General features: G+C 44.4%; 1 protein-coding gene across 1 annotated transcript in view; it reads left to right on the plus strand.

Moving 5' to 3' along the window:
* TEX10 (testis expressed 10) overlaps positions 1-13438 on the plus strand; it is a 124980-nt gene extending 111542 nt beyond the window's left edge. Inside the window, exons 13-15 of the mRNA XM_075921592.1 lie at positions 4697-4878; positions 10858-11068; positions 13202-13438. Of these exons, the coding sequence (XP_075777707.1) occupies positions 4697-4878; positions 10858-11068; positions 13202-13315 (507 nt within the window). The 3' untranslated portion in view covers positions 13316-13438. The remainder of the gene's footprint in view (positions 1-4696; positions 4879-10857; positions 11069-13201) is intronic.
* The last annotated feature ends 5 nt before the right edge of the window (positions 13439-13443 follow it).

The following is a 13443-nucleotide window of genomic DNA, read 5'->3' on the forward strand; positions in this document are numbered from 1 at the left end:
CACACAGGCTTCTCAAAGAATTCTAAACACAAATCTGTTTTACTTAAGTTAGCACAAAAGAACTTCAGATCCAAGGAAAAGATAATTGCTCCACTTGAGAAATATTTGCTGCATGCAGAACCCAGTCCTTTATCTCCTTCAGTCACCTGTGCCATGTGATCTTCTGGTTAGCCTCAAACACAAGGTGATCTGTTGTTCAGTTGCCACTTCTGAGGTGTCCAGTTTTGAAAAACTGATTTCCCCTGAATTAGTCAGTCCAGTTGTCCTTCATGAAAATAGATCATAAAAAATTAATGAACCTCTATTGTTAGCCCCCTGTCACCAGCCAATTTTAGTCCAACAAAATTATGCATATCTCTCTTTCATTGATAAAGTCCTTTATAAGCTTTCTCTGTGTAAAACTTTTTACACAGAGTAAGGTGGATTTATTTGGGGTTTCAAAAGCCAGCTAAAGACAAAAGCTGATTGCTTCCCGTAGCTTAAATAGACTTTCCCTCAGGGCAAGAATCCTTTGACATTCCCCAATTCCATGGAAAAATACCAGGTTCAAGATGGATTCCAGTAGCAGGTGGTAAGGTCACATACCTTTTTGGGCTGAACCACAGTTTGGGCTTACAAGACAAACAAGACTATTAACAGGTGGTTGAGTTGATCACCAAGCCATTAGGTTTTTGGGGCATCAGTGATGGCCCTCCATTAACACATTTAGAATTATGAACAGATACACGCTTCATATTTCTAACTTTATGCACAAGAATGATACATGCACAAATTTAGGATATACACATTCAGCAGATTGTAACATTAAAATTGAAACGTTACATGAGGCATATTGTCTAAAGCATTTTCAAATTATGCATATTCATATTCACAAGCCAGTTCTCATAAGACACTTGGGGAGTGGAGATGGTAAGACCATCACAGAGAGGCTTAGGTTGGACTTTAGGAAAAACTTCCTAATGTCAAAGTGGTTAAGCACTGGGATAAACTGCCTAGGGAAGTTGTGGAACCATCACTGGAGACTTTTAAGAACAGGTTAGACAAACACCTTATCTCAGGGATGGCCTAGATGGTGCTTGGTCTTGCCATGGATGCAGGGGACTGGACTTGACCTCGCAAGATCCCTTCCAGTCTTAAGATTTTATGAATTTGGCCTGGCTGCTTCTCCATCTGGGACATAGGCGTGCGCACGGGGTGAACTGGGTGTGCACAGGCACACCCTAATGTTTCAAAGGACCGCCCGTGGTGCAGGGATGTGAGCCCTCACACTAGAAGGAGCGACGCTTCGGCGCTCTGGGGAATGGGCGCCGTGCCGGGATTGTCGCGCATGCATGGCTGCGCGGTCAAAACCGGCAGGTCTTAGGACCCCGCGGAAAGAGGCGGCAGGGACGCAGCAACGTCACCCTGCTGCCCCGTCAAGCACGGTGAGTTTAAACCCTGGGGGGGGGGGGGAGGAAAGAGTAGGAGAAGTGGGGGGTGCCCCGGGCAGAGGATCGGGTGCAGTGCGGCTGGCCCGGGAAGGAGGAGGGGTCGGGTTGGGAGCAGCGCTGCTGGCCCGCAGGGGTCGGGCCCTGAGGGGCTGCATGCACGGGCTTCCCTACTCCGTGGGAGCGGGGAGGGAGTGCGCAACGGGGCTTCCTTCCTCCGCGGGTGGGGTGGGGGGGAAGGGGAGGAGAAGGCCAGGAGAAGGCTTGAAAGAAGGGGTGGGCATGAGGAAGGTGGAGATGGAACAAGGCATGTGTGGGGGAACGGGGGAAAGAGGGAGGTGAGGGGGTGAGCATCAGGGAAAAAGAGGTCAAAGGGAGCAAGGGCAGTGAGGGAAGGGGGAGGCACCAGGAGGGTGCAGGGGTAAGGAAGGTGCAGGTGCCAGGGCATTCTGAGGGTGAAGCAGAAGGGCAGACACCTGCAGGGGAGGGACCAGAAGAGAGAGGCAGGGCAGGTGTGTAGAGGGAGGTGTTAGAAGAGGGGATGAGGCGGGGTAGCTCACATGATCAGAGTGGGGCTCCTGGAGGAGTGGGCACAGGGGGAAGACAAGGGCTGGTGGAGGGGGGCAGGTCGCAGGAATGCTGAGGGCAGTGAGAAGGGCAGGAGTCAGGACAGCAGAGGAGGGTGAGAGGTTGCGGGGGGGAGCAGGCACATGGGATGCTGATGGAGCAAGGGGAGGAGACATGACACCCTAATGAAATGTGCTGCGCACACCTATGATCTGGGATAACGGGGGGCAGCCAGGCCATATTTGAGTGACATTAGAAAGTTTGAGAACCTCTACTTTAGCGGAATCAGAAGGGATGGACTTGATGCAGAAATCAAGGGTGATATTCTGTGGCTTGTGCTATTCAGAGCGTCATAATGGACCTTCTGGGCTTAGAATCTAGAAATAACTGTCTCTGTACACGAGTTAGGATGTTAAATTATCTGTGATCTATTGTATTGCAGGATTAGTTCCTTTGTTAGATTTTCACAGAGTTGAGAGTTCTTTGGGCCATATGCAGTAGATGGGGATGATTATTCAACTTCCCTTTTAAATCTATTTTGTGGGTCAGCGATATGAGAAGAAAATATAACGTTTTATTTGCCAAAACAATACCTTTTTGTCTTTCTTGCTGAGCTGTGTAAATAAACTATTCTCTCTTCATTTTTTTTTCAAAATCTTACTTTAAACAGGATTTATGAATTAATGCCACTTTTGTTTTAGTATGTTTGAATGCATTTAATTATTTGCAGTTTTCCAAGCAATCATTTAACCCCTAATATTCCAACAAGAACATTTATCCTCCATTATTGTAAATGCGGTATTCCTACCAGAAATTTGAAATTTTTATGCTTCTTTTCACCCACCTACTGACTAATTACATTCACAAAATCATATTCTCTATTTCTATAGGAAAATTAATAAAACTAGCGGTGCTAAAAATTTTTACCTCTATTCAAAACTGGAAATATAAACATCATCCCACATCATAAGTGAATTTCCAAAAGGTTGTTTTAAAAGTAGAACTATTTGTTGCAAGCTTGTTTAGTCTAACTCATTGAAAACTGGTTTTATATTCAAATAAACAGTGTTTCATTAGTATTGATGACCAGTGTGTGATATTTATCAACGTTTTTTTTTAATAGTCAAGTATAGTACAATAAAGTTTCCAGCACCAGAATGACATTTCAGAACTCTCTCTTTAATCTACCATTTCTATAAAATAAAGAGCAGGAAATAGTGGTTTTCAGCCTTCTATTTATCTTTTCTGCCTATGCAAATCTTTGCTTATCTTCAAGATACAGGTTGGACCTCCTTGGTCCAGCATCCTCGGGACCTGACTGATCCCAGATGAGGGATTTTGCCAGACCGAGAGGGGTCATTTCTGGCCCCCCTGCTGCCAGCCCCACCCCTTGCCCTGCCACCTCCCCACTTCCTGATGCTAGACCAGAGTGTCCTGATTTATAGCGGTGCAACCTGAATACTCTTGGTATGACAGTGCAGGAATGATTAGTTCAAGAAGCTGGGGCTCATTGTACAATATTCATCAATTTCAGTTGTACCCATGGCTCTAATGTAGTGAAGCACTTGAGTACATGCTTATGTTTAAGCAGGTGAGAAGTTCCATTGCTTATCCACTAGACTAGGTCCCTTACTTTTGTAAAAAGACCAACTAAAAAGGTCACCCCTTTTCCTGTGACCCTTCATTACAGTTTTGAGGAGTGAGGGGTCTGCTCTCTGTCCCATGATATAAAGAAGGAGAGCTGACAGACTGGTCTGTCTAGATTGCTCTTCCTGCATGTGTGGTGCCCTTTGGAGTAAGGCTCAAAGTTTAGTTTCTTTTTTAGATACATTTGAGATGAGTACTGGGTGTGATCTTTCCCTTTCCTGTTGTTTGGGCTACATGCTTGCTATCCCTTCATGTTGACAGTGGTCATGGGATATTAGAAGATGTTATAAACACTATTATAATTACTGATTAAGAATATTAAGATTCTATATGGCTGTATAGATATGTGTAGTGAAGGAAATATGTATCTGCTCTTTACTGGTGCCCTCAAATGAAACATCTCAAAGCATTATAGATCAGACTTACCCCAGATTAGTGCTCTTAAATTTGGATCCTGTTATTTTACTTTGTAGGCTGGGAACACTGCAAAAATATTTTTGTGTGCGTGTGGTGTAGGTTCTGTGCTCAGAAGTGACCTTTCTGCATTAGGCAGCAGTGCAGAGGGGTCCAAGTGAGTCCTGTCTAGACCTTGATGGAAGTAGTGGCTGTGATACAGAGCTTTTGGATTTGGAAATTTCAAGTGGAAGAAAAATGGAGCTGCTTGTGAAACATGGAGAACTCTTCTATCCCCAGCCAAGAAAAGCAATGCCAGGTGGCCATTGCTTTTGTTTTTCCAAACATCTTTGTTTTTAAATCCTTACCTTGAGCTTGAATAATTGTTTAAGTATAATAAAAGTGGCATTGCTATTTGGCATATTTTACTTTATTATTACTGGAAATTTGGATTTATATTAATTTTCGACCTTCAGTTTAACATAGGAGTTGTTTCCCAAGGGAAAATGAGGGCAAAAGTTATTGAATGTATTAATTTGAATAGAAGGGTAAGTGATTTTTTTTTGCACTATTATAGAAGAGAAATGTTCCACTCTAGCCATGTTTGTATGCCAATAAAAGACTGCTTGTGTGAGAGATAATGAACTTGTTTTGTCTCGTAGGTTGGACTGGCTGTAATACCTGATAGCACAGCTGGATCTATTTTGTGTGCCATGAGTAAGCTCCTGGATCAAGCTTGCGTCCTTAGTGAAAATCTGTACAAGTTTCTAGCCTCTTGTTGTTATAGTCTTCTTTACTTCCTGTTAACTTTAGACAAAGAGGATGCAGAACATGTGCAGAAGAGGTAATGCTTGTTCTACAATTTAAAAAATCTGTCTTTTATGTCTGTGTTTGAATATTTGACATTTTTCACTTTGTATTTTGGCCCCTTTTCATGCTTATTCTGAAATAATTGTTGGATTTAGGAAAAACCCACCATCTATGGGATTAGCTGGAATTATAAAAAGTTTTTTCAAAGCTTTTGTTTATTACAATTGTAGGTTATGTTGGAAAACTGTATTTTATCTTGGCTCTGGAGAGGTAAACATTCATTCCTTAATCTTTGGATTTCACCTTTGGCTTCATTAGGGACAGTGAAAGTGACACTTAAAATTCTTGGATTTAGAAAGTCATTGTTCTAAGACCCTAGTGCTTTTAATTAGTGTATACTCTTAACTAACTAGAGTATTGAGCTTTAGCAAAGCTTCTTAGACATGATTTTATAGAATCTGGAAATCAGTTTGACTAAAAAAGGCTAGATGTATTGAAACCATGCAAGTATGTTTACTGCTAAAGATGGAATGTATTTTTTTTAAAGAGACAAGGTAGGTGAGATAATATTTTATTTTATTGGACCAACTTTTGTTGGCGAAAGACAAGATTTTGAGCTTATACAGAGCTATTCTTCAGATCTGGGAAAGGTACTGACAGTGTTGCAGTTAAATACCGTGTGGAACAGATTGTTTAGTGTAGTGGTTAACACACATTCAAGGTGAAGTGGCCTATTAGCACTTCTGTAGTCCTAGGCCAAAAATTTTTTTAGCAGGTTATAGATTTGTTGTAACAATCCATACATTCAATGACTTTATTAAATCCATGATTTTTAGTGTCTAACAGAGGTATGAATTTAAGCTTGTATTTTGAAAGTACTTTGCAGGTTTCCTTTGAGGATGAGGACCAACAGGTCAGATATGGAGTGATTGTTTTGTGAAGGGTGTTCACCCATTGCCGATAAGATGTTTCTGTTTTTATCATTTGTCTGTATGAATTCATTCAAGATCATAGCAATTGTCTGGTTTTACTCACATTGTTGTCATAAGGGCAGTTAGTGCACTGGATGAAGAACCCGCTTGTTATAATAGGCATGTCTAGGACTCGTGGTTCTTGAAAGGTATATTGATAATCATAGCAGTGGAGATATGTCTGTGTATTTTACATCTGTTGTTACAACAAGATCTAGTTCCACTTTGAATTGGTGTGTCCCAGTCTGTGTGGAGCTTGCTTCTGATGATGAAGTTGAAGGCCAGAAGTGGGGTTCAGCCAAGATTTCTTTCAGGGTGCCATGAGTAAGCTCTTGGAGCAAGCTTGCATCCTTAGTGAAAAATCTACATAGGTTTCTAGCCTTTTGTAGTTAGCCCCCATTGAGTATGGGTTGTAACTAGGGATGTTAAAGACTATTCGACTGTCTGATAAGCATTTGCTTATCGGATAGTCTTTTGACTAGTTGACTAGTCAGTCTCTTCCCCCTCCCCCTTTGCTGTCTCATTGAGATAGAGGCACTTTGAAACTCCAAGGTGGCCGCTGCACAGCTGATACACATCAGCTGTGCGGTGGCTGCCTCTGCGTGATTCAAAGGGGCAGCTGTGGAGCCTGGAGTCAGCTGGGGACTCCCAGCTGACCCTGGGCTCCCCATGGCATTTCCACAGTACCTGGAATCAGCTGGGAACTCCCTGGTTGACCCTGGGTTCCAGGGAAATGCCACGGGGAGTCCGGGATTAGTTGAGGAGTCCCCAGCTGACCTCAGGCTCCACTTCCCCTTTGAAACACGTGGAGGCAGCAATTTCAAAGGGGCAGCCACCACATAGCCGATCCGTGGGACTTCCCGCTGGCCCCAGGCTGTACGTGGACTTCTACATTCCTCCTTCCCGCTGGCCCTGGGCTATATGTGGAGTTCCACATTTCAAAGGAGTCAGTTAACTGCATTTTAATATCCTTAGTTGTAATTGTTTAATGATATCCTGAATAAGTTCCATTGTGTGGTGGTAGATGACAGCTAGGGTATGTGGTCAAAGCGATTTTTCTTTTCATATTGAATCATGTTTCCTTGGAGTATTTGGGGGGATTGTTCGAAGATGAAATGTATCTCTCTGGGAGTATCCTTATGTAGCAAAGTTAGCTTTAAATGAGATAAAGTGTTTACTATTGATTTTCTCCTCAGAGAATATACTATACTTTCTGAGTGCCTGACTGAAAGATTTCCTGGTGGATTTGGAGTAGTTATTGCATCTATGAAGGTGTGTGTGCTGATTTGTGCATTGCTTTTGTATAGTTATGTGAAAGGTTATGTTGTTGAAGCTGACTGTGGTGTCCAGGAAGTTGAGGCTGGTGTGGGAATGTTAGAGAAATTAATGGGCAGCCTTGTTAAAGGTGTGGTGGAAATCTGTGAGGGAGTGTAGCTTATCATTCCAGAGGATGAAGATATTATTAATGTATTTCTGGTATATTACTGGTTTTCTGATGCATTTGTCCAGAAATCCATGCTTAAAGTGGCTCATGAATAGGTTGGCACACTGGGGAGCTATCCTACTATCCATTAAGGATGTTAAATTTAGATTAATTGGCTAATTGAGTAGTTGATACAATTTGCATCGACTATTTGATTAGTCATTAAGGGTGCCTCTGCCTTTGAAGTGTAACAACAGCCCCAGGGCTGTTGCTACACTCCATGAGGCGCTGCTGCTTTGAAATGCTGTGGAGAGCACGAGGCCAGCCAGGGACTGCTTGAGTCCCCCACTGGTCCCATGTTCCCCGCAGCATTTCAAAGCAGCAGTACTGCATGGAGCCCAGGATCAGCTGGGGACTCTATGCGGCACTGCTGCTTTGAAACTCTGTGGGGACCCCAGGCATCAGGCTTCATGCAGCATTTCAAAGTGGCAGCACTGCATGGAGTGCAGGTCAGTGGGGGCCCCCAACTGACCCCGGGCTCCACATGGCGTTGTTGCTTTGAAATGCCTTGTGCAGCCCGGGGCCAGCAGGGGACTCCCAGCTGGCTCTGGGCTGCATGTGGCGTTTCAAAACCCAGACTCCACGCGGCACTGCCACTTTGAAATACTGCGTACAGCCTGGAGTCCCCAGCTGGCCCAGTCTGGCCCCAGGCTCCATGCAGCACTGCTGCTTTGAAGCACCCTCTTCTCTCCCCACCCCGCTTGATGCCTCTTTCTGATAGAGGCAGCAGGGATGGAGGAGAGTGAATAGTCAACTAGTATGATCAGCATTTGCTTATCAGATAGTTGACTAGTCATTCACATCTCTAGTATCTGTCTGTTCCTTAGTTTTGGATAAAGTGCTTGTTATTGAATGTAAAGTTGTAATAGCTGAGAGTGAAATGGATGAGGTTATGTATTCAGGGTGGATATGAGGGTAGTTCATTGTTATATACAGGCAGCTATTCTGTCACTGTGAGGGTTCTTGGTGAATTGGAAGGTGACATTGACAACAGCATGGGTGGTGTTCGGAGATAGTATTACAGTTTCTGGAGAAAGTTGTGTCCTAGAGGAAACTGTTCGTGTGTGGTGGGTTTGTGGGAGGTTGAGGTTGTAGAATTTCTCTTGGAGCTGTCTGGGGAAGGATGTGTTGGAATCCTTAATTTCCTGAGTGAATTATGGTGTGGGGTCATCTTTGAGTTCTTTGTAGTAGGTGGTGTTGGAGAGTTGATGGTTGGCCTTGTTAATGTAGCCATCACTATTATAGTACTCCCTTTGCTTATTTAATTACTGTCTGGGAGTGGTTGGATTTCAAGGTCCGTATAGCTTGTCCTCTAAGTCAGTGTTTCCCAATTGGTGCTCTGGGGAACCCTGGGGTTCCGCGAAGCAAAACTAGGGGTTCCGCGAGGAGCTGGCACTCCCCTGTCCCCTCTGAAAGAGAGAGAGAGAGCTGGCTAGCCAGGAGAGGCATGGGCAGTGAGTTGTATGGGCTTATGGTGCCCATGCTCCACCAATATTTGGAACTGGAGCAGGCCCCAGCCTCCCCCGCGCATCCTTCCACCCTGGCCCCAGAGCATCTCTCCCCTGACCCCATCCCTGTTCCGTCCCTGCCGTGCGCAACCTTCACTGAGCTCCCCCTTGCTGGCTGCTGCTGCCTTGTGCAGCATGCTCAAACTAGTAGGCAGGGAGACGCCCAGATATGACGTAAATGTCACGGCCCAGGATTTTAAAACTGCTGGGTGCTGCATTGCTCCGTGTGGCTGAGTTGCAGGTTCAGAGTCTGGGGACTGAGCGCAGACTCCAGCCCCGCAAAGTGGATGGTAGAGGAAGGGGAAGGGCTGGGAGAGGAAGGGGCTTGTGCAGAGGGGGAGGAGAGGGGAAGGCACCCAAAGCACAGGGTAGAAGAGAGACAAATGCCAGGGGGCCAAGTACAGACAATGAGGAAAAAGGCAGGAGGGGAGGCGTCAGTGGGAGGGGGGACAGGGTGATGCTGGGAGAGGAGAGGATAAGGGCATTGGGGGCTAGAGGGGGCAGGGGGAAGTGCTGGGAGAAGGCTTGGGCATGAGGAAGGTGGGGATGGAGCAGGTCATGTATGAGGGGAACGGGGGCAGAGGGTGGTGAGGGGGTGGGCATCAGGGAAAAAGAGGGCAAAAGAGGTAGGGGCAGTGAGGGATGGGGGAGGCACCAGGAGGGTGCAGGAGTGAGAAGGTGAAAGTGCCAGGAGATTCTGGGGGTGAAGCAGAACAGCAGACACCTGCAGGGGAAGGACCAGCCTCAGAGGAGAGAGGCAGGGCAGGTTTGTAGAGGGAGGTGTTAGGAGAGGGGATGAGGAGGGGTAGCTCACATGATCAGAGTGGGGATACTGGAGGAGTGGGCACAGGGAGGAGAGAAGGGCTGGTGGAGGGGGGCAGGTCTCAGGAGGGCTGAGGGCAGTGAGAAGGGCAGGAGTCAGGACAGCAGAGGAGAGTGAGGAGTTGGGAGGAAGCAGGCACCAGGAGAGGAGACATGTCAGCAGAGAGAAAAGGTAAAGGGTTATAAGATATTTATTAATAACTTGGGTGCCACAGTGGCACATCCAAACGAGCCACATGAACTCAGTAGTGGTGCTCAACACAAAATTCATTTTGTTCATGCAAGGAAAGTCTCACATCCACAAGCCCATGGCTTGCTCGGCCCCCAACCTTCCACCTGAGCCCAACACTCCTGGGCCTGGAGCCCCCTCCCTGAGCCAACATCCCCTTCTCCTGCATCCAAATTCCCTCCCAGAGCTTGTACTTCTCATCCCTTCCCACACCCAAATCCCTCATTCCCACCCCACACCTCCTGTCTCAACCTAGTGAGAGCATATTAGGCTAGGGATAGAAAGTGATGGAGAGGATGGGAACAGAGTGGATGAGGCCTCAAGGAAGGGGGGTGGGGGTGAGGGTTTTGGGGAAGGAATGTGATTTTCATGCATTGGTGGGTCCCCCCCCCTTCTTTTTTTTGTTTGTTTGTTTGACAAACCTAGGAGTTCCTTGAAATTCTGAAAAGGGTTCCTCGGCCAAATAAAATTGGGAAACACTGCTCTAAGTAATTGAGAGATTGTGGTAGATGTTATGTTAACCACTGTACAATAAAGAGAACAATTGTCCTAATATTCAAATGGTTTTTAGTTTTAGAATTTATAATAGTTAGGTCTGACACAGTTTTTATTTTATGATTGATTAATGCCTTGTGGCATTAATCTCCCCGTTTCTTGTGCCTTTTAAACACAGACAGTAAATTACTAGGTCTTGGAGAGGTGTCTAATTGACACCATAAGCTACCACAAATGCTTCCTCGGTAGTAATAATGTCTGAGATTGAATATAAATGTACAGTCTCCTTTATTTGCTATTGTAACCTTTGTGGAATAGTGTTGTATTTCTCTAATACTCTCTCATGTACATTCACTGCATCCCCATGAATTGTCCTGTGTATATAGTTGAAACAGCCTATCAGATCTACCAATCTTAACTATGCGGACACCTTTGGAGACAAGCATAAGGGTTTAGGGCACGCTTCGGTGTGTGTGAAAAATTCCTAACTCTGTTCTCTCTCCAGGGACATGTTGTGGGGATCCTGTATTTCAGTGCTCACACTCATGCCACGAGTGTTGAGGGTGATGCTGCAGAGTCTTCAAGTGAGCAGGGTCTGTCGGGAAGAATTGCCTGTTATTGGTCAGTTGATGCGTTTGCTAATGCAGCATGGACAGCTCAGGAGTCACATGGTGGCAAGTGAACTTCTTGTGCAACAGATTGTCAAGGATATTATGGTATGAAACTTTTTCCTCAGAAGATTTGAAGCGTATCTTATTCTAGCAGTGACACTAAACCTCAGTAACACTAATTAAGTGTGTACACAAATTCAAATCCTGTACAAAAAAGGGGCAACCAGAATGTGGCTTGTGGAGTCCAAATTTTGATCCATAGCTGCCTTCTATGTACCTTGAGAGAGTAGCCCACAGAATAGAGGGGTTGCGTGTATGTACATACAGGGTAAAAGCTGGCAGTATGCCACTATCAGACAGTATCAGGAAGGCCATTCTATTGCTGCTGTGCAGGTTTCTCTGCTTAGTGTCTAACCCTTACACTGACAGGGAAGATCACCTCTAAAGTAGTAGCCCTGGAGAACAATAGCCAAATAAAGGAGCCCTGGACACCAGAATCTATTGAGTGACAATATGCTTCTGAGGTGGGTTATTTTTATTATACACAATGACTTGACGTAGAAGAAACTACAGTGAAGGAGACAAACTAGGGTCAATCTATGAGTTTGCACTAAAACAGTAAAACTTTTGAGATTTGCCAAAAATAAGGAACTTGATAATTTGTCACTGAGTGCAGGCTGACAGTTATAACAGGTGCAGCCCTTCTGTTTGCTGGGTGGGCTGCAACCAATATTTCTAAGCACTATCACTCTACTTTTTGGGAGACTGTTGATCTGAAAAACAGGTGTCTCAGATGGGTTACTTGTTTTGATTGGAGTGGGTTAGCATGTCCTTTTACTTTAAAGTAAAGTAAAGCTTTTTTAGATTTCAGTAGGTGGCTCTTAGAAAAGCCACAGCCTGTGCATTCCCACAAGAGGCAATAAGGCTGTAGCTTCACTTAAGGTGGCTTGTAGAGTACAGGCACTACACATGTAGCTAAACACAACTGTGAAAACAGGTTGCATACTTGTCCCTGCAGTGTATAGCTACAGGTGGCCATGCAAGGCTCCAGGAGCAGAGAGAGGCTCTGACAGCTTCAGAGAGCTGCTAGTGCCCTCCCTGAGGTATGGGAGACTCTACTTGGACATATAGTAAGCAGTGTAGAGTATATACCTATGCATGTAGAGAATTCTGCTCTTCTGGTCTAAACCGTGTGTCTCCATCTACACTGCTTTGTATACCCATGCCAGCTGGCTTGCAGTGTTACTTACAGCACCCAATAAGAGTAGATGTGCCCTACAAGAGCTCTGCCATTTTCTGCAAAGAGAAGACAACAGACTTTGCTTCTGGTGTTTAACACCATGGTATTCAAACTGCTTGACCAGTGGCTGTGGTGTTACACTTTCTTGTGACATATCTGGCATGCTGGAGTATTGTCTACCCTAGAGTTCCCAGTGGTTCATCTGGTGATAGCCCTGCTGAGAGAATTTTTATTAAACTCCTTCCTATAGACATGACCAACAAATTAATTTAGAAATGCATTGTAAATTTCTAAATTGGACGTAAAAAAGTTATTAAAATAGCATAGACACTGCATTATGGTAAACTCTGACATAACTGCAAGTGAACCACATGTATATAAATTCACACACTCATAATATTGTAGAAATGATCTGCAGCTTATTTTGTAAAAAGCAGTGAAGACTTAGATCATTTCACTGGAGCGCTTTGTCTCTGTTGCTGTTCCTGGACAAAAGGGGAAGCCATTATTTGAAGTTCAGGAATTAATTGGGTGTATAAATGAATGCTCTTCTGTATTTAGTTTCTCGTTTGTAATAGAATTTATGTTTAACTGAAAATAATAAGCTAACAAACTGAAGCTTCATGAGTACAGGTTGAACCTCTCTAGTCCGGCACCCTTGGGACCTGACTGGTTCCAAATGAGAGAATTTTCCAGACCACAGGAAGTCAATATTATCTAGCAACACCACCACCATTTTAACTGCTTACTGAGCTCTTAGAAAATATGCAGGAGGTAAATTGGAGCTAAATAACAGCACAGAATGCTGAAAGCCATGACTGGTGTCTGTAAATAAACTTTATGGACTGTGGGGAAACTTGGCCATGAAAAGTGGACCTCCAGCTAACTAAAATCATTCCAGGCGATAGATGTTTCTGGACCAGAAAGTTTTGGACTAGAAAGGCTCAACCTGTAGAACTGTGTGTTCAATTTTCAACCTGTTCCCTTTCTGCCTCCAGACATTGAAGAGTGGTGAAGTTCAAGAGCAATGGCTAACAGACCTCCATTACTGTTTCAACTTGTATCTTGCCACGCATCCACAGGGACCCACTTCTATTAGCTCAGTATATTGATGAGATGAACGTTGTACATCTGCTTTAAAGTATTTACTTTCATTTAATTTTGAATGGAAAATGTTTGAACAATGTTTGTTATACATTTTTTTAAAATGGAACCTAAATAAAAAATTCATAAAATCTGT

This window comes from Pelodiscus sinensis, chromosome 2 (genome assembly GCF_049634645.1).
Source record: "Pelodiscus sinensis isolate JC-2024 chromosome 2, ASM4963464v1, whole genome shotgun sequence".
Lineage (NCBI taxonomy): Eukaryota > Metazoa > Chordata > Testudines > Trionychidae > Pelodiscus > Pelodiscus sinensis.